General features: G+C 50.6%; 2 protein-coding genes across 2 annotated transcripts in view; one reads left to right on the top strand and one right to left on the bottom strand.

Moving 5' to 3' along the window:
• Positions 1-19,585, bottom strand: part of LOC147096368 (zinc-binding protein A33-like) — a 766,539-nt gene that overhangs the window by 276,424 nt on the left and 470,530 nt on the right. The window lies entirely within an intron of this gene.
• LOC147096378 (zinc-binding protein A33-like) overlaps positions 3,315-19,585 on the top strand; it is a 68,787-nt gene continuing 52,516 nt past the window's right edge. Inside the window, exons 1-6 of the mRNA XM_085973811.1 lie at positions 3,315-3,928; positions 4,019-4,114; positions 4,207-4,440; positions 5,598-5,620; positions 5,718-5,833; positions 17,345-17,895. Coding sequence (XP_085829937.1) covers positions 3,518-3,928; positions 4,019-4,114; positions 4,207-4,440; positions 5,598-5,620; positions 5,718-5,833; positions 17,345-17,895 — 1,431 coding nt within the window. The 5' untranslated portion in view covers positions 3,315-3,517. The remainder of the gene's footprint in view (positions 3,929-4,018; positions 4,115-4,206; positions 4,441-5,597; positions 5,621-5,717; positions 5,834-17,344; positions 17,896-19,585) is intronic.

The following is a 19,585-nucleotide window of genomic DNA, read 5'->3' as shown; positions in this document are numbered from 1 at the left end:
AACGGAGGTGTTCCGCAAAGCGGTCACCCAATCTGCGTTTGGTCTCCCCAATGTAGAGGAGACCGCATCGTGAGCAGCGAATACAGTATACTAGATTGCGAGAAGTACAAGTAAATCGCTGTTTCACCTGGAAGGGGTGTTTGGGGCCCTGGACAGTGGGAAGGGGGGAGGTATAGGGGCAGGTGTTACATCTCCTCCGCTTGCACGGGAAGGTGCCAGGCGAAGAGGAAGGGCTGTTTGGGGTGATAGAGGAGTGGACTAGGGTGTCTCGGAGGGAGCGGTCCCTGCGGAATGCTGAAAGGGGAGGGGAGGGGAAGATACATTTGGTGGTGGGATCACTTTGGAGGTAGCGGAAATGCCGGAGGATGATCCGTTGAATGTGGAGGCTGGTGGGGTGAAAGGTGAGGACAAGGGGAACCCTATCGTGGTTCCGGGAGGGAGGGGCAGGGGTGAGGGCAGAAGTGCGGGAGATAGAACTGACACGGTCGAGGGCAGTGTCAACCACGGTAGAGGGGAATCCTCGGTTGCGGAAAAAGGAAGACATGTCTGAAGCACTGGTGTGGAAGGTGGCGTCGTCGGAGCAGATACGGCGGAGGCGGAGAAACTGGGAGAATGGAATAGAGTCCTTACAGGAAGCGGGGTGGGAGGAAGTGTAGTCCAGGTAGCTGTGGGAGTCAGTGGGCTTGTAGTAAATATTGGTTGATAACCTATCCCCAGAGATGGAGACGGAGAAGTCGAGGAAGGGAAGGGAAGAGTCCGAGATGGACCATGTGAAGGTGAGGGAAGGGTGGAAATTGGAGGCAAAGTGAATGAAATTGTCAAGTTCGGGGCGGAGAGCAGGAAACGGCACCGATACAGTCATCAATGTATCGGAAAAAGAGGTGAGGGAGGGGACCCGAGTAGGACTGGAACAAAGATTGCTCCACATAGCCCACGAAAAGGCAGGCATAGCTAGGACCCATGCGGGTACCCATGGCAACACCTTTGATTTGGAGGAAATGAGTGGAGTTAAAGGAGAAGTTGTTCAATGTGAGAACAAGTTCAGCCAGGCGGAGGAAGGGTGGTGATGGAGGGGAACTGGTCGGGCCTCTGTTCAAGGAAGAAGCGGAGCACCCTCAGGCCATCCTGGTGGGGGATGGAGGTGTAGAGGGATTGTACGTCCATGGTGAAAAGGATGCGGTTGGGGCCAGGAAACTGGAAACTGTTAAAGTGACGGAGGGCGTCCGAAGAGTCGCGGATGTAGGTGGGAAGAGACTGGACAAGGGGAGAAAAGATAGAGTCAAGATAGGAAGAGATAAGTTCCGTAGGGCAAGAACAGGCTGAAACGATGGGTCTACTAGGGCAGTCCTGTTTGTGGATCTTGGGAAGGAGGTAGAAGCGGGCTGTGCGGGGTTGGGGAACTATGAGGTTGGTGGCAGCAGGGGGAAGATCTCCAGAGGAGATGAGGTCAGTGACAGTCTTGGAAACGGTGGTTTGATGTTCGGCAGTGGGGTCATGGTCCAGGTGGAGGTAGGAGGAGGTGTCGGAGAGTTGGCGTTCAGCTTCCGCTAGGTAGAGGTCAGTACGCCAAACAACAACAGCACCACCCTTGTCAGCGGGTTTAATGACAATGTCAGGGTTGGATCTAAGAGAATGGAGTGCTGCAAGTTCAGAGGGAGGTAGGTTGGAGTGAGTGAGGGGAGCAGAGAAATGGAGACGGCCGATGTCACGGCGGCAGTTAGCGATGAATAGATCTAGAGAGGGTAAGAGGCCAGGGGGAGGGGTCCAGGTTAGAACGGGAATTCTGCAAGCGGGAGAAGGGTCAGTTGTGCGGGGGAAGACTCCTGGCCAGAGAAGTGGGCACGGAGACGAAGGCGGCGGAAAAAGAGCTCAACATCGTGCCGAGCTCGAAATTCATTGAGGTGGGGGCGTAAGGGGATGAAGCTCAGGCCTTTGCTGAGGGCTGATCGTTCAGGGTCAGAGAGTGGAAGGTCAGAGGGGATAGTGAAAACGCGGCAGGGGGTGGGATTGGGAGAAGGGGAGTCAGAGGAAAGTGAAGGGGAAGAAGGTTCCGGAGGGGCGTTGGTGTCCAAGAGTTGATGAAGCTTGCGATCCTTGACATCGGAAAGGAAGAAGAAAAGTTTTTTGTTGAAGCGTCGGATGAGTCGAAGGATGAAATGGAACTGTGGACCCGGACAGCTTTGAGATAGAGTGCGCCGGTGTTGCTGAAGAGAGAAGTCGAGTGTGTTCATGTGGCGCCGCATGGCGTTGAGCGTGGATCTCAGGATGCGGCGAGAGCAGTAGTTCGAGGAACGATGAATATCTTGGAGATATTTGTAATCCTGGGTGGATCCGAAGCACGAAGGGTGGAAGTTTAGTTGGAATCCACATGGAGTAAGTCGGAACCGGAGACAGTTGCTGAGGAAAATGATGTGGCTGTGAAACCGAGTCTTGGCAGATACCTGATCAAACACGAGAAGGGAAACTGAAAGTAATGAAGATGAACAAGGTTGAAGAGCCAAACGGAGATCCCGTCGAAGAGAAGAGCAGAACTTCTTCAAGGTAGGCATTCCTAGAAGAGGTGTGGCAGTGAACCAAACACTAGTATGATAGCAAAATACTGCAGATGTTGGAAATCCGAAATAACAACAGAAAATGCTGGAAAAACTCAGCAGGTCAGGCAACATCCGTGGAGAGAAATTTGAGTTGACGTTTCGGGTTGGACCCTTCTTCAAAACTGGAAAGAAAAGAAACTAGATCGGAGGCAGGGCTGCGATCGGACAAAAGAATAAAAGAAACAAAAGAAGTAAAAGAGATTAGAAGCTAGACGAGATGGTGATAGGCTGGGATTAGGTGTAAAGTGTACTAGCAGGGCAAAAGATAGCTGCCAGGTGTGAGAGAGAAACAAAAGGAAATGGGCGGGGGGGGGAAAGGAGTGGAACAATTACAAGAGAAAATGAAATGGGGGCCGAGCTTATGATCTGAAATTGTTGAACTCGATATTGAGTCCGGAAGGCTGCAGACTGCCGAATCGGAAGATGAGGTGCTGTTCCTCGAGTTTACGTTGAGCTTCCGTGGAACAATACAAGAGGCCAAGGACGGTGAGGTCTGAGTGGGAATGGAGCGGTGAATTAAAATGACAGGCGACCGGAAGCTCGGGGTCACCCTTACTCTGAGTGACAGGAGCTCCGGCCAATCCGCTTCCCCCGGGAGAGCCCCGCCCGGGGAACTGCCCCCTCACTTTGAGTGACAGGCGCTCCAGCCAATCGGCTTCCCCCGGGAGAGCCCGCCCCGGATACTCGGCTCCTCCCTTTTCCCTCTCCGTTTCCCAGCCTCAGTAAAATGCCCATTTGACTCGGGTGGGCGCAGCCTGAAAAGTCAGGGCCTGTTTTTTTCTCCTTGTAAATCCGACACTATTCCATCCCGCTGTGAGCAGCAGTTCCCGGATACACGAGTGATCTCAGACTGGGAACCGCGGAGGCTCCGCCCCCGGAAACACAACTTCAGCAGTTTCAATCAGGAAGGACTGAAACTGATCATGGCTTCCAGACACCAGGCGGAGAGTTTCACAGAGGATTTAAATTGTCCCATTTGTCTGGATTTCTTCACCGACCCGGTTTCACTGGAGTGTGGCCACAACTTCTGCCGCTCCTGTATCGCACAGTGTTGGGAAAAGAAGGAGACAAACTCCTGCCCGGAATGTGGAGAGGAGTTTCCGGAAATAAACCTCAAGGTTAATCGGGCCTTAGCGAATCTGGCCGAGAAAGCTCGAAAATTAAAGCTGAATCCGAAAGAGAAGGAAAGTAAACTTCACTGTGAGGAACATCAGGAAGAACTGAAGCTGTTTTGTGAAACTGACCAGAAATTGATCTGTTACACTTGTAGAGATGCGCAGGAACACAAATCTCACAACTTCATGCCCATTAAAGAAGCTGTTGGAATCTACAAGGTAAAAGGGAGCAGGTTTGATCACCTGATTATTTTATCACATTTTCATGGTCTAACACTTTTATTCTGTGATTTTCTCTCCCAATCCCAGGATCAGCTGAAATCTTCCTTAGATTCTCTCACAGAGAAGAAATCGGCGGTTCTAGACACGGAGCGGCGGCAGAAACAGAAGATTTCCGAAATTAGGGTAAATCGTCCTGTGCTTGATTTTCAAATTTGATTCGGTTTTTTTTGGTTTTATTGCGGAAAACGTATTATTTTTCACATTTCATTTGGTAGGAACAGTCGAGCAGTCTGCAGACCTGCATCACATCCGAGTTCGCTAAAATGCACCAGTTTCTCAGTGAGAAAGAGCAGCGTTTAATCAGAGATCTCAGGGAACAAGAGGAGAACATTCTAGAAACAATGGAGGAAAATCTTCGACAGATTCAAGAGAATTTAAATTCTATTCAGGAGAAACTCTCAAAATTGCAGAAACAGATGGAGCAAAAAGACGAGCTGACATTTCTGAAGGTGAGGATTATATTTCAGTTTAGTTCAGTGAAAGTTCACAGTCACAAGTTGACGGGCGAGAATTTTGACATAAATGCAGCATTTTCCCAATAATTCGTCACTGATTTAAACCGATCGATTGTTTTGTCTATCCGGGGCGGATCTGCTATTTTCACCGAACTAATCGACCTCCCACAAAATCTGCAGGATCCCGGGAATACCTGCAACCTCCCCGGGAATGAGTTGCCGTGATCTTGATATTTAGTCTGTAATTATTTCTGTGGTGTCCAAGTTTAATATTCTCCTGAAACTCACATTCCAATCCAGTTCCAGTCCCATGTTGTGAGTGTGTGGGTGTGTCTGGTAGGGTGGGTGTGAGAGGCACTGTGTCTGTGAGTGACACTGATGTTGATTTCTAGTATCTATACTCTAATAAGATTTTTCAACTATATCCTGTTTCTATCAGAAGCATTTAATAATTTTTCGTGTAATTTCTGATGGCCTGTTTTCAAATATGCCGCTCATAGAATTACACAGAATTTTACAGCACAGAGACCGGCCATTCGGCCCATCAGATCAATGTCAGTGTTTATGCTCCACACGAGCCTCCTCCCACCTTACTTCATCTCACCCTATCAATATATCCTTCTGTTCCTTTCTCCCTCATGTACTGATCTCGCTCCCTTTTAAATACATCGGTGCTATTCTCCTCAACTTGTGGTAGCGAGTTCCACATTCTAAACACTCTCTGAGTAAAGAGATTTCTCCTCAATTCTCCTTTGGATTCATTACTGACTCTCTTATATTTATGACCCCTCGCTTTAGACTCCCCACAAGTGGAAACATCTTCTCTACATCTGCCCCATCGAATCCTTTCATAATGTTAAAGACCTCGCTCAGGTCTCCTCTCAGTCTTCCCTTTTCTAGAGAATAATCTTTCCTGTTCACTCTTTCCTGTTAGTTGTACCCTCGCAGTTCTGGTATCATTCTTGTAAATCTCTTTTATACGTTCTCCTGTGCTTCTATATCCTTTTTGTAATATCCTCTTTCTACCTGTGTGTGGGCAGCAGTGAGAATTGGGAATTATCAGCAGCTTGGAACAATCTGGGTGTAATTTCTGCTGTCCCGATATAGACGCTCAGTCTCTGTCAACTCAGATTGTGTTTTATTTATTTCAGGAAGAAACTCGTCAGAAGATGAGGTAGGTCATGCTCTTTACTGAAACTCTGCACTGTTTGGTAAAATAGCTCAGGAAAGTGTTTATGGTCAATTTATAACCAATTGTTTGATATTTGCAGGATTAGCAATGACGATAATACACTGACATTAGTAGATACCGCCCTGACTATCGAAAAATTCAACGGCCCTTTACCGTACGCAGTGTGGAGTGAAATGCTGGATTCCATTAACACCGGTAAAACTCATATCAGTTCCTTTGGCCTGATTTATATCTCCTAATCTGATTCGTTATACATAAAATATCGTAGCGAGTATCTTTTAGTAATAAGTAGTTGCAAATGAACACGGTTAAAAGCAGTCCTGGATGGAGTTAGTGTTATTCATACACCAAATCCATGTTCTAAAAAGCATCGCCTTCAACTGGTCAGCTGAAAATGTCAGCTCCCCGAACATGACCAACACAGGGACCCTCCGATGAACCACAGCCTCCAGAACCCATCGATACTTTGCACACTTCAGCAACAGGAAACACCGCCCTTCCCAGCTGAACCTTTCCTCCTCTACAATACTCATCTCCTGAGGCATCTCCATCTTTTTTGCAAAATAATCTGTATCCAAACCCCTTTAAAGGAGCTTGAAAACTTGGAAATAAAGAGGGATCGGTTTAATACTGTTCAATCATCTTAAAATACCCACAACATACAGTGACTGAGACTACTGATACAGACAGATCATACAGTGACCGTGAGATTACTGATACAGACAGATCATACAGTGACCATGAGATTACTGATACAGACAGATCATACAGTGACCGTGAGATTACTGGTACAGACAGATCATACAGTGACCGTGAGATTACTGGTACAGACAGATCATACAGTGACCGTGAGATTACAGATACAGACAGATCATACAGTGACCGTGAGATTACTGGTACAGACAGATCATACAGTGACCGTGAGATTACAGATAGACAGATCATACAGTGACTGTGTAATTACTGATACAGACAGATCATACAGTGACCGTGAGATTACTGGTACAGACAGATCATACAGTTGTTAGAACCGGGTTTTCCTGGTCCTCGTCTTGAGTTCCGTAGTACGAAGAATGATTTCAGGCTCGAGGGTTCGGAGAGTTAAAACAACATTTTATTACTTCCAACTGTTCGCAGTGGTCACACAGTATATTGAGGTCTTTTACAGTACATTCGTGTCCCGAGAGTCACACCGGGTTAGGCACGTGTTGCCAGCATTTACGTCCCCGGGAGGTGTCTGACTCTCTTGATGATCCACACGTCTTCTGGCTAAAGAGGGCAATACAAGTAGGGAAGCCCCCTTTTATACAGTGGGACAAGGGTCATTACATCACTTCCCTGGCAACAAGCGTTCTCCAATGGGGATCACTTAAGCCCTTTCTGTTTGGCCATGATCTGGTCTTCAGTCTGGCGGGCAAGTCCTGACTTGTCTCACTGCTGCATATGCCTTCCTGAAGTACCGGATCGTGATTGGGCACCGCACAATAGCTAGTCAATCATCTTCTAGCTAGCAGTTAAGCCCTTTCAGTGACCTTTATTGCTCGTTAACACTTGGCCGCAGCCTGGGGCAGGTGTCTCTCTTTTCTGCTAGCTTTGCACTTTGCAAAGCTGGGGCTGCTCTTTAATCTAATCTAGACTTTCCTTGTGCGAAGCCATTTTTGTAAGCCAATTCATCGTCCATTTTATTCACATTTCCACATTCCTCCCTTTGATTCTTTGTACAATTTCCCAGAATCATTATATACAAGGTATCCTCCTGATAGTGCACTTTATCAAGACCATACCCCGTGGCTCCGTTTTGTTTGTGTTCTGGCCATGAACACAACCAAAAGGGTTTTAATTTCGAGTTTACAGATAACTGTGTAGGACCGAACAGGCTTCCTCTGGGGGTTTCCCCTCCTCTGCTGCGTCTACTTCTACCCTAATTCGGGAGAGGCGAGGGAGTATAGTAGCTCCTGCACGACTTATACAACATTTGATAATATTTACAAAAATAATAATTCCCAAAATTACGCCACTTACAACAATCAAACCATACAGTAATTTCTGTCCCAATGCCATGCAAACCATCCTTCACCCCCTCCGGCTTCAATGATATAGTGGGAGGGGTTGCCAACCTGGTGTGGCTGCAAACAAGGATTCCACTGATGTGGCCAGAGGGTAGCGTACACTCCGGTCTCCGTGTATCTGTAGGTGGGTCTGATAAAATAAGTTATTCTCTATACCTCCTACCCACGTTAGAAAAAGGGGTAAAGGAGATGGCTAGCAATATGCTGATGGGAATCATGGTACACAATAAGTCCAATTTATTCTTCTGTTGGGGCTCCTGTCGTATCTCTTTTCACGTGTGACACATGTATCCAAGCTTTTTTTCCTTGTACTTTCACGGCTGCTCCTGTGGTCAACAGGATGACATACAGACCTTCCCACTTGTCTTCCAGGGGGGCTGGCTTTATTTTCTTTACCCAAACTTGTAGCCCGGGGACTAAACTGTGTCCTCCCGGTGGGGGTTCTTGCCAAGCTGCGCTGACCTGTTGGGAAACAAAACTGACAGCATCTGTTAGATCTTTACAATACATTAGTACTGTGTCACTTAGAAGATGAATGTCAGCACTACGTAGATCTATTGTTCCGGGTAGCGACATTGGTCTACCGGTAACGACCTCATAGGGACTGAGTCCAGTGGTCCTAATTCGGGTGGCTCGAATACTACATAGGACGAGGGGTAGGGCCTGAGGCCATGGCACTCCTTCAGAGTGATACTTAGTGAGCCGTTGTTTAATTGTCCTGTTTGCTCTTTCCACTTGTCCCGATGATTGGGGGTGGTATGGGCAATGCAATGACCATTGTATTTGTAGTAGTCTGCAAAGTTCTTTAATTATTTCCCCCGTAAAATGTGTGCCTTGGTCTGAGTCAATACATAAGGGCACGCCCCATCTAGGAATGTAATCTTTACACAAGACTTTCGCGGTTGCAGCAGCGGTGGCGCTTCGAACTGGGGTGGCTTCAATCCATCGTGAAAAGCGATCGACCATCACCAATACATCTGTATATCCCTGACATTTTGGCAAGGAAATATAGTCGACCTGTAAATGTTGGAAGGGCCCTGCCGGAGCAGGTGCTTTTAACATTGGTACTTCAATTTTTTGTCCGGGATTTACTTTTTGGCATGTCACACATTGCTCCACTATTCTTTGGGCTTGAGTTCGAAACCCTTTTGCCCACCAGTTTCTCTGGAATCTGGCTGTCATTTGCTGTGCGGCTATGTGTCCACACGAGTGTATTTGTTGGGCCAAAAACGGCATCAGTTCCTTTGGGCATCCTACTGCTCCTGTTTTGAGGTGTTGCCATATGCCATCTTTATTGGGTTGCAACCCATTTTCTAACCATGTCCATTGTTCCTCCCTTGGGGTTCTCTTTGCATTAGTAGGATGTCCCCTTGGTCGTTGTTTGCCGTGATATATCGCACCTGAGGTGTTGGGAGGGTAATGGTACGGGCGGCGTATTTTGCTGCTTCGTCTGCCCTAGCGTTGCCCCTAGCTTCAGGGGTATCTTCTTTGTTATGGCCCTTACATTTTAGTATGGCCACTTCTTCGGGTAACTGGATGGCATCCATTAATGCTGTTACCTCTCTTCCATTTTTTATGGGTGTACCTGCAGCTGTCAGAAAACCTCTTTGTTTCCATAGTTGTCCAAAGTCATGAGTGATGCCAAAGGCATATCTAGAATCGGTATATATATTGGCCGTCTTGTCTCGAGCATAGAGACAGGCTTGGGTGAGGGCGACTAGTTCTGCCTGTTGTGCTGAGGCCCCTCCTCCCATACTTCCTGCTCGTACTACTGCGAATTCTGTTGTAACCGCCCACCCTGCCAATCGGGTTCCTTTTTCCGCAAAGGATGACCCATCTGTGTAAAGGACCATTTCGGGATTGTGTAAGGGTAGTTCCTGCGTCTCAGCCCTCTGCTGCTCAACTTTCGGCACTTTCTCGAGAGCCAGTTTCTTCCCCGAGATTTCACTCGGTCGATTGCACTGTAGTTAAAAGTCTCGCTTGCTAAAATACACCACCTTAGTCCTCAGTACTATGTTAAGCCCCAGTTTCTGGTCCACCAGGCTGGCCCCAGCTTCCGACAGATAGCCCTGATTGAGGACAAGACACTCTCTGCCAAAGCAGCACGGACAGCAGAGCTTCTGCAGCCACTTGGTCCATTTAGGGTTCAGCTGACCATACGGTTCCTCATTTTTAGGTTTAAAAACACCGATAATTTTCCCGCCGGGCTCGAGGATGAAGTAGCTGCCGCTCGAGCCCTGGCTGATGCACTGCGGGAGGATGCCGATCTCCTGCGCATGCTCGGCGTGCCACACCGCCTCGGCCAGCTCGGGCTCATCCGGGAACTGGTTGCGGGCGCGCGGCCCGAGCAGCGGCTGTCGCTCGCGGTGGCGGCCGGGGAGCCGGGGGGGAGAGAGCGCCACCGGGGCCGGCACCCGCACCCCCGCCCCCGGACCCGCACCGCCAGGGAACCGGCTCCCGGAGGCCGGGGAGGGGGACGGCGGCCCGAGCTGGGCCGTGGCGAAGTAGGTTTCGGGCGGTGACTGAAGCGGCGAGCGCAGCGGGCTGGTCTCGTCCATGATGGCGGTGGCGATGATGATGATGACGGCCCCGCCGAGTGCTGAGGTAATTCGGGCCTGCGGGACGCGGCGACAACCGGGGATCGGGCTCCGAGCGGCCGGCGGGCGGACTAACAGTCAGCAGCGCGCGCAGCTGCCTGTCGCCGCCCGGGTTTTCCAGTTTGCCATTGTTAATTTTACCAATTTTGCCAGGTCAGGTATCAAACCATTCATAAATGCGTTTTTCAATGGTTCATGGGTGCAGGCATCCACCTCTGCTTCGGTATTCTGTCCCATGCCAGAGTACTCTACCCACTGGTTGGTGAAACGACCGGCGAAGTCATTGGGATCTTCTTTTTCTTTTTGGACACAGGAGGCTATTTTGGACCAGTCTGGATTGGTCGGGCCCCTTTCCTGCAGCCAATTTCTAATGGCCGTCCACCCTTCTGTCCTATCGGCTTCTGATTCTATCAGAGCTAGGTCAGGGGGGACTATTAGGACTGGTGGTGCTGGAGGTGGTACGGCAGGGAGTGCGGCTCCGGCAGCTGGAGGCGGGTTGGCTGCTTGATGCGCCGCTAATGCCGCTTGGTGTGCTTGTCTGGCTGCGTTAAGTAGGGCGTTTGCTCGTCTGGTGACGGCCATATTTACTATTGCCGTCAGGGCGGCCGACTCTCTTGCACTAACTACTACTGCTATAACCTGGCATCCATCAAATGGGTGCAGGTTATAGATTGTTCTTTTTCGTTCCAGGAACTGCCAGGCTTTTACTCCGCTTTTCTTTGGGTGCGGCATATCAGTTGCCCATTGATCGATATCTTTTGGGTTGGCCGGGTAATAGGTATAAATTCGGAGATTTCAGCCGCCTACTTCATGTTTTTGTAGCCTGATGGGGGCAAGGCATGGGGTGGTTTCTCGGTTATATCTTCTTCATCTGATGAGTCCGTAAGAGGAGTATTTATTTTAGCAATATGGGCTTCGTTTGATCGGGGTTGGAGCGTGGGCTGTTCATATGCCGGAGGGGCTGTAGGGGGCGCTGCAGGATAGGTAGGATACAAGGGTGTTGGAGTAGTCGTCACCACTCCGGGATTTTCCCTGTGTATCTCCCTTTCTTTCTTTGGTTTTTGCCTTCCACTTTTCTGCTCTTTCGTTTGCTTTTTCAAGGCATTTTTGGTGTTTCTCTAACTCGGTTCTGTATTTTGTTATCTGTTCATGGAGAGCTGTTTTTTGTTCTTTTTCTTTGGCCTCTGCCGCCTTCCGAGTTATTTCCCCTCTCTGCCTACACTGTTTCAAGGTGGCCAATACCCAGCCCGTTTTTCTTTTCCCTCCTTTCATACGGGTGGTCTTGCCCCATGCTCTTTTTATATCATCAAGGGACCATTGTCCTTTTGAGGCACCAAATTTTTGTTCGATATTATATTCATGTTGTGGGACATCGAATGCACTTTCTATATACTGTTTGAGTTGGATTACTATTTCTTCTAACGGGGTCTCAGGAGGGGCTCTGCCTCCTTTTTCCGTCATTGGTTTTCTACTTGGTTCCGTCATGTTGCCACAGGTCGTAGACTTAACGAATAAGTTTAAAATAGACTAGAGTCGTCCCAGACTCTGCCGCGTGCTAGCTAGCAATGGGACACTGTGCTCCGTTAATCGCCAGCCAGAGGGTACGCTACTCGGTTGGTTCGTTCAATAAAGATCGCAGAGACAGGGTGCAAAAAGGGCACAATAAATTCCAGTGCTTACCTTTTTCCCCTTTCTTGATGTCTTGCGATCCTGCCGACTACGCCAAGTTGTAAGAACCGGATTTTTCTGGTCCTCTTCTTGAGTTCCGTAGTACGAAGAATTCCAGGCTCGAGGGTTCGGAGAGTTAAAACAACATCATTTTATTCATTACTGTTCGGAGTGGTCATACAGCATATCGACAGTACATTCGTGTCCCGAGGGTCACACCGGGTTAGACACGTGGTGCCAGCATTTACGTCCCCGGGAGATGTCTGACCCTCTTGATGTTCCACACGCCTTCTGGCTGAGAGAGAGAATACCTGTGGGGAAGCCCCTATTATACCGTTGGACAAGGGTCACTACATCACTTCCCTGGCAACAAGTGTTTCCTTACATCACTTCCCTGGCAACAAGCGTTCTCCAATAAGGGATCACTCCAGCCCTTTCGGTTTGACCATGATCTGGTCTTCAGTCTGGCAAGCAGGTCCTGACTTGTCTCACTGCTGTGGGCACTGAACAATGGCTAGTCAATCATTCTCTAGTCAGCAGTTAGGCCCTTTCAGTGACCCTGATCTGGTCGTTAGCACTTCGTTAATACTTGGCCTCAGGCTGGGGCAGGTATTTCTCTGTTCTGCTAGCTTTTGCACTCTGCAAAGCTGGGGCTGCTTTTTAATTTAATCTAGACTTTTCTTGTGTGAAGCCATTTTGTGAGCCAATTCATTGCCCATTTTATTCCCATTTCCAAATCCAAACCATTTTTGTAGGCCAATTCATTGTCCATTTTATTTACGTTTCCACAGTACCATTTATCGACCCCGCCCATAAAACTGGCCCCGCCGCCAGATCAGGATAATGAGCATGGCGAGTTTCTGCTGATTGTGCCCATTTGAGGAAGCTCTTCAAATTGAACTCATTTTTAGGGGCACAGGCACTAGTAGGCACGTTTTAACAGTTTTTAAATATTAAAAAATACTTAATTTATGAAGAAACCGACTAGTGTACACCAGTGAAACTAGTAAATGTCTCAATACAGTTTTAAAGTCATTTTCAGTTAATTTAATTCAGATTAATCACGGTGGAGGTCTAGATACTATTAATAAAATGCTTATTTTTTGTGATCATAGAATGATACAGAACAAAAGGAGGCCATTCAGCCCATCTTTGGTAGAGCTATCCTATTAATCCCAGTCCCCTGCTCCTTCCCCACAGCCTTGTCATTTTTCCCTTGAACTATTTATCCAATACTCTTTGGAATGTTACTATTGAATCTGCTTCCACCGCCCTTTCAGTCAGCGCGTTCCAGATCACAACAACTCGCTGTGTAAAAAATGTTTCCTCATGTCGCCTCTGGTTCTTTGGCCAATCACCTTCAATCTGTGTCCTCTGGTTACCAACCCTTCTGCCATTAGAAACAGTTTCTCCTTATTTACTCGATCAAAAACATTCATGATTTTGAGCACCTCTATCAAATCTCCTCTTAACCTTCTCTGCTCTGAGGAGAACAACCCCAGTTTCTCCAGTCTCTCCACGTGACTGAAGTCCCTCATCCCTGGTACCATTCTACTAAATTTCTCCTGCACCCTGTCCAAGGCCTTGACATCCTTCCTAAAGTGCGGTGCCCAGAATTGAACACAATCCTCCAGCTGAGGCCTAACCAGTGATTTATAAAGGTTTAGCATAACCTCCTTGCTTTTGTACTCTATTCCTGTATTAATAAAGCCAAGGATTCCATATTATTTTAACAGCCTTCTCAACTTGTCCTGCCACTTTCAAAGATTTATGTACATACACCCCCAGGGGTCTCTTTGTTCCTGCACACCTTTAAAATTGTACCATTGAGATCATATTGCCTCTCCTCATTCTTCCTACCAAAATATCACTAAACACATCTCTGCATTAAATTTTGTCCATCATTTGTCTGACCGTTTCACCAACCTGTCTATGTCCTTCTGAAGTCTGTTACTATCTTCCTCATTATTTACGAGTTTCATATTGTCTGAAAACTTTGAAATGATGCCTTGTATACCCAAGTCCAGCTCATTAATAGATATCAAAAGGAGCAGTAGTCCTAATAAGGACCCAGGGATCACCACTGTATACTTCCCTCCGGTCTCAAAAACCATTCACCACTACTCTCTACTTTCTGCCCTTTAATCCTGTGGGCTTTAATTTTGATAACAAGTCTCTTATGTGGTACCTTGTTTTGAAAGTCTATGTACACCACATCCACCTCACTACCTTCATCAACTCTCCCCATTACTTCATCAAAGAACTCGATCACGTTAGTCAAACACGATTTGCCTTTAACAAATCCATGCTGACTTCCATTTCCTCGCTCATACTTTCCCAAACGCTGATTAATTTTGTCCCAGATTATTGTCTCTACAACTTTCCCCACCACCGACGTTAGGCTGACTGGCCTGCAGTTGCCAGGTTTAGCCCTCTCCCCTTTTTAAAAGAGCAGTGTAACATTTGCAATCCTCTGGTCCTCTGGCATCACCCCCAGATCTAAGGAGCATTGGAAGATTGTGGCCAGAACCTCCGCAATTTCCCCCCTTACTTCCCCCAGTAACATAGGATGCATCCCATCCAGACCGGGGACTTTTCTACTTTGAGGAACACACACACGCACATCTACCCATATACACCCAGTCCCACAGAGTGACTTTCCTCAGTGAGTAATCTGGTAAGGAGTATGGAATGTGTTCAACCCCCAGGTATTTTAACCCCAGTTTGTGGTGCATTAAACTGAACAGTATTTAGTTGTACATTGAGGCTCCAGTTCCAGCTTTTGTTCATTTTAGTATTTATATCCCCACAGAATCCCACAGTGCGGAGGCGGGTGTAATGTTTGATATTTTCAGAAGCTGTGACCTCCCTCCCTGGAAGTCCCGGTGTTTTCTGCTGTTGTCAGATCCTCGATTCCTCCCCTCAGGGCGGCTCTTTTCTCAATGAAAAACAAAAAAATCAGTCAGAAAGGGGAACTCGGTGAGAACATCTCTTTCCCCCCCCCCCCCAATCCCTGGCCAGTCTCTCCCCCCGACCAGTCTCTTCCCCCCGATCCCCGGCCAGTCTCTTCCCCCCGATCCCCGGCCAGTCCTCCCCCCGCCCCCCCCCCCCGATCCCCGGCCAGTCTCTTCCCCCCCACGCCCCCCCCCCCCCCCGATCCCCGGCCAGTCTCTTTTCTCCCCCCCCCCCCCGATCCCCGGCCAGTCTCTTTTCTCCCCCCCCCCCCCCCCCCGATCCCCGGCCAGTCTCTTCCCCACCCCCCCCCCCCCCCGATCCCCGGCCAGTCTCCCCCCGATCCCCGGCCAGTCTCTTCCCCCCGATCCCCGGCCAGTCTCTTCCCCCCGATCCCCGGCCAGTCTCTTCCCCCCGATCCCCGGCCAGTCTCTCCCCCCGATCCCCGGCCAGTCTCTCCCCCCGATCCCCGGCCAGTCTCTCCCCCCGATCCCCGGCCAGTCTCTCCCCCCGATCCCCGGCCAGTCTCTCCCCCCGATCCCCGGCCAGTCTCTCCCCCCGATCCCCGGCCAGTCTCTCCCCCCGATCCCCGGCCAGTCTCTCCCCCCGATCCCCGGCCAGTCTCTCCCCCCGATCCCCGGCCAGTCTCTCCCCCCGATCCCCGGCCAGTCTCTCCCCCCGATCCCCGGCCAGTCTCTCCCCCCGATCCCCGGCCAGTCTCTCCCCCCGATCCCCGGCCAGTCTCTCCCCCCGATCCCCGGCCAGTCTCTCCCCCCGATCCCCGGCCAGTCTCTTCCCCCCGATCCCCGGCCAGTCTCTCCCCCCGATCCCCGGCCAGTCTCTCCCCCCGATCCCCGGCCAGTCTCTCCCCCCGATCCCCGGCCAGTCTCTCCCCCCGATCCCCGGCCAGTCTCTCCCCCCGATCCCCGGCCAGTCTCTCCCCCCGATCCCCGGCCAGTCTCTCCCCCCGATCCCCGGCCAGTCTCTCCCCCCGATCCCCGGCCAGTCTCTCCCCCCGATCCCCGGCCAGTCTCTCCCCCCGATCCCCGGCCAGTCTCTCCCCCCGATCCCCGGCCAGTCTCTCCCCCCGATCCCCGGCCAGTCTCTCCCCCCCGATCCCCGGCCAGTCTCTCCCCCCGATCCCCGGCCAGTCTCTCCCCCCGATCCCCGGCCAGTCTCTCCCCCCGATCCCCGGCCAGTCTCTCCCCCCGATCCCCGGCCAGTCTCTCCCCCCCGATCCCCGGCCAGTCTCTCCCCCCGATCCCCGGCCAGTCTCTCCCCCCGATCCCCGGCCAGTCTCTCCCCCCGATCCCCGGCCAGTCTCTCCCCCCGATCCCCGGCCAGTCTCTCCCCCCGATCCCCGGCCAGTCTCTCCCCCCGATCCCCGGCCAGTCTCTCCCCCCGATCCCCGGCCAGTCTCTCCCCCCGATCCCCGGCCAGTCTCTCCCCCCGATCCCCGGCCAGTCTCTCCCCCCGATCCCCGGCCAGTCTCTCCCCCCGATCCCCGGCCAGTCTCTCCCCCCGATCCCCGGCCAGTCTCTCCCCCCGATCCCCGGCCAGTCTCTCCCCCCGATCCCCGGCCAGTCTCTCCCCCCGATCCCCGGCCAGTCTCTCCCCCCGATCCCCGGCCAGTCTCTCCCCCCGATCCCCGGCCAGTCTCTCCCCCCGATCCCCGGCCAGTCTCTCCCCCCGATCCCCGGCCAGTCTCTCCCCCCGATCCCCGGCCAGTCTCTCCCCCCGATCCCCGGCCAGTCTCTCCCCCCGATCCCCGGCCAGTCTCTCCCCCCGATCCCCGGCCAGTCTCTCCCCCCGATCCCCGGCCAGTCTCTCCCCCCGATCCCCGGCCAGTCTCTCCCCCCGATCCCCGGCCAGTCTCTCCCCCCGATCCCCGGCCAGTCTCTCCCCCCGATCCCCGGCCAGTCTCTCCCCCCGATCCCCGGCCAGTCTCTCCCCCCGATCCCCGGCCAGTCTCTCCCCCCCGATCCCCGGCCAGTCTCTCCCCCCGATCCCCGGCCAGTCTCTCCCCCCGATCCCCGGCCAGTCTCTCCCCCCGATCCCCGGCCAGTCTCTCCCCCCGATCCCCGGCCAGTCTCTCCCCCCGATCCCCGGCCAGTCTCTCCCCCCGATCCCCGGCCAGTCTCTCCCCCCGATCCCCGGCCAGTCTCTCCCCCCGATCCCCGGCCAGTCTCTCCCCCCGATCCCCGGCCAGTCTCTCCCCCCGATCCCCGGCCAGTCTCCCCTCCCCCCCCCCCCCCCCCCCCCCGATCCCCGGCCAGTCTCCCCCCGATCCCCGGCCAGTCTCTCCCCCCCCGATCCTCGGCCAGTCTCTCCCGCCCCCCCCCCTCCCCCACCCCCCGATCCCTGGCCAGTCTCTCTCTAATCCCAGGTGAATCTCTCTAATTCTCTGCTTTTTCTCCCAGTCTCTCTGACCCTGGATGTGGGAACAGCTAATTCACGGCTCGAGGTGTCTGAGGATCTGAAGAGTGTGAGATGGACCCGGACCTGGAGTAATCTCCCTGACACCGGGAAGAGGTTTACAGCCTGGGCCTGTGTGCTGGGATCAGAGGGATTCACATCGGGGAGACATTACTGGGAGGTGGAGGTGGCGGGGAATCGGCGCTGGAGACTGGGAGTAGTCTCAGAGTCTGTGGAGAGGAAGAGTTGTGTCACAGAGATCCCGGAGCCTGGATTCTGGACCATCGGGCGGTTTAATGATGGGTTTAATGTAAACTCCTCCCCTGAATCCCCTCTCCCCGCTGGTCCGATCCCCGGGAAGGTGGGAGTTTATCTCAGTTATGACTCCGGGACAGTTTCATTTTACAGTGCGGACACCAAGTCCCATCTCCACACCTTCACTGGGAATAAATTCACGGGGAAACTTTATCCTTTCTTTGGGACTTGGGATGTGAACAAGTGGCTGAAAATCTGCTCCGGGTCTGTAAAAGGGGCGGGGCCTCGGGCCGGCCCGCATCATCCATGACGTCACAGTGACTTGACCCTGCGCCATTCGGGTCAGGAGCAGGGGTCAGGGGTCAGGAGTTGGAAAATGTAATTTCCAAATTACACATTGTAAAATCCCAATGAGACTGTAAATACAACCAATAAAAATATAAAATGTCAGAAGAAGAAAGAAAAACTTGCATTTCTAAAGCGCCTTTCACGACCACCGGGCTTCCCAAAGCGCTTTACAGCCAATGAAGTACTTTTTGGAGTGTAGTCACTGTTGTAATGTGGGAAACGCGGCAGCCAATCTGTGCACAGCAAGCTCCCACAGACAGTAATGTGATAATGACCAGATAATCTGTTTTTTGTTAGGCTAATTGAGGGATAAATATTGGCCAGGACACCAGGGAAAACTCGAACACAAAAGCAAAATACTGCGGATGCTGGAAATCTGAAATAAAAACAGAAAATGCTGGAAATACTCAGCAGGTCAGGCAGCATCTGTGGAGAGAGAAACAGTTAACGGCCCAGTAATTCCGTTCCAAACGCGTGAGTACGGTCGGGGTACTCGCGCGTCTGGCCGGAGGAAATGCCGGTTTTCAGCATGCACAGCGCATGCGGGGAAAACTGGCATTTCCTGCCCTCTGAACGAAGGGGTTCAGAGGCAGAACGCGTGCGACTGCACAGGCAGCGCGTGCGCAGTAAAATTCGCCGCTTTCATTCATGCTTTCGGTGACATTAAGTCCTTACAACTTACACATGAAAAAAGCATGAGTACAGTTGCTCCAGAGGCTGCGGAGGAAGATATATTTTATCGTGGAGCTTCTGAAAGGCAATATTTTTGTTTGGGAAAGGGAGGAAAGTTATTTTAAGAAATGCTGAGGTAAGTTTTAAAGTTTAAATTTTTTTTTTTTAAACGGGTTTTCAGTACTGTAGGTAGGAGGAGCAATTGTGGCTGTGTGGATTGAATTTGCTATGTTTATTAAATGTGAAAATGACTTCTAAAATGAATAATGTAACATTTCCAACATTTTTAAGAAAGAAACTTTTCATCAGTAATATATTCTTTTAAGTAATTATGTATGTATGTCCGTATATATTCCTTTACGTATACGTATGTATGTATATATTCCTTTACTTGTGTATGAATGTATGTATTTAATTATGACTTTCAGAGAAAGTAACTTATTGGAAAATCATCTTGGGCTGTGAAATTGATCAGGCGGGTATGATGTATTACCAAGACGATAACGCGTTTCTCCTGCCATAGGCCGGGGTGATTTTCTAGCCAGTCACTTCATTAAAATTACTTTAACAACTCTTTCCATTTCTTCCTTGCAAGGACGTCTGTGTAAGCAGGAGGCCTGTGAGTGAGAAAAATGCCCGGGAACTGCTAGTAGCCAACACCTTCACGAGCTAGTGGTGCCTTGTACCTCCCCCTCCCCCCGCAAGGCAAAGCAAGGAGCAGACACAATTTAAAGTGAAGCAGTGAACTTTTATTGCATCATAAAACAGTTTTCAGGGTCAGTTTTGATGTAGATAGTTTATAACTTTAAAATGTTAACTTGCTATTTCCTGCTTTTCAAACATTTGTAAACATGAATAGTTCAGAAAAAAGTGTTAACATTTTAAAGTGACTTTTTCTGTTTTCTTAGTGCAATAAAGACATTCAAGGTGGAAACTAGCTATGTTCTAATTTTCAAATAGTTGTTGTAAAA

The sequence above is a fragment of the Somniosus microcephalus genome, unplaced genomic scaffold (assembly GCF_052327205.1).
Source record: "Somniosus microcephalus isolate GS21.2 unplaced genomic scaffold, FLI_Smic_1.0 unresolved_chr1, whole genome shotgun sequence".
Lineage (NCBI taxonomy): Eukaryota > Metazoa > Chordata > Chondrichthyes > Squaliformes > Somniosidae > Somniosus > Somniosus microcephalus.
Note: the sequence above shows the minus strand (reverse complement) of the source record. Positions and strands in the feature narration are given on the sequence as shown.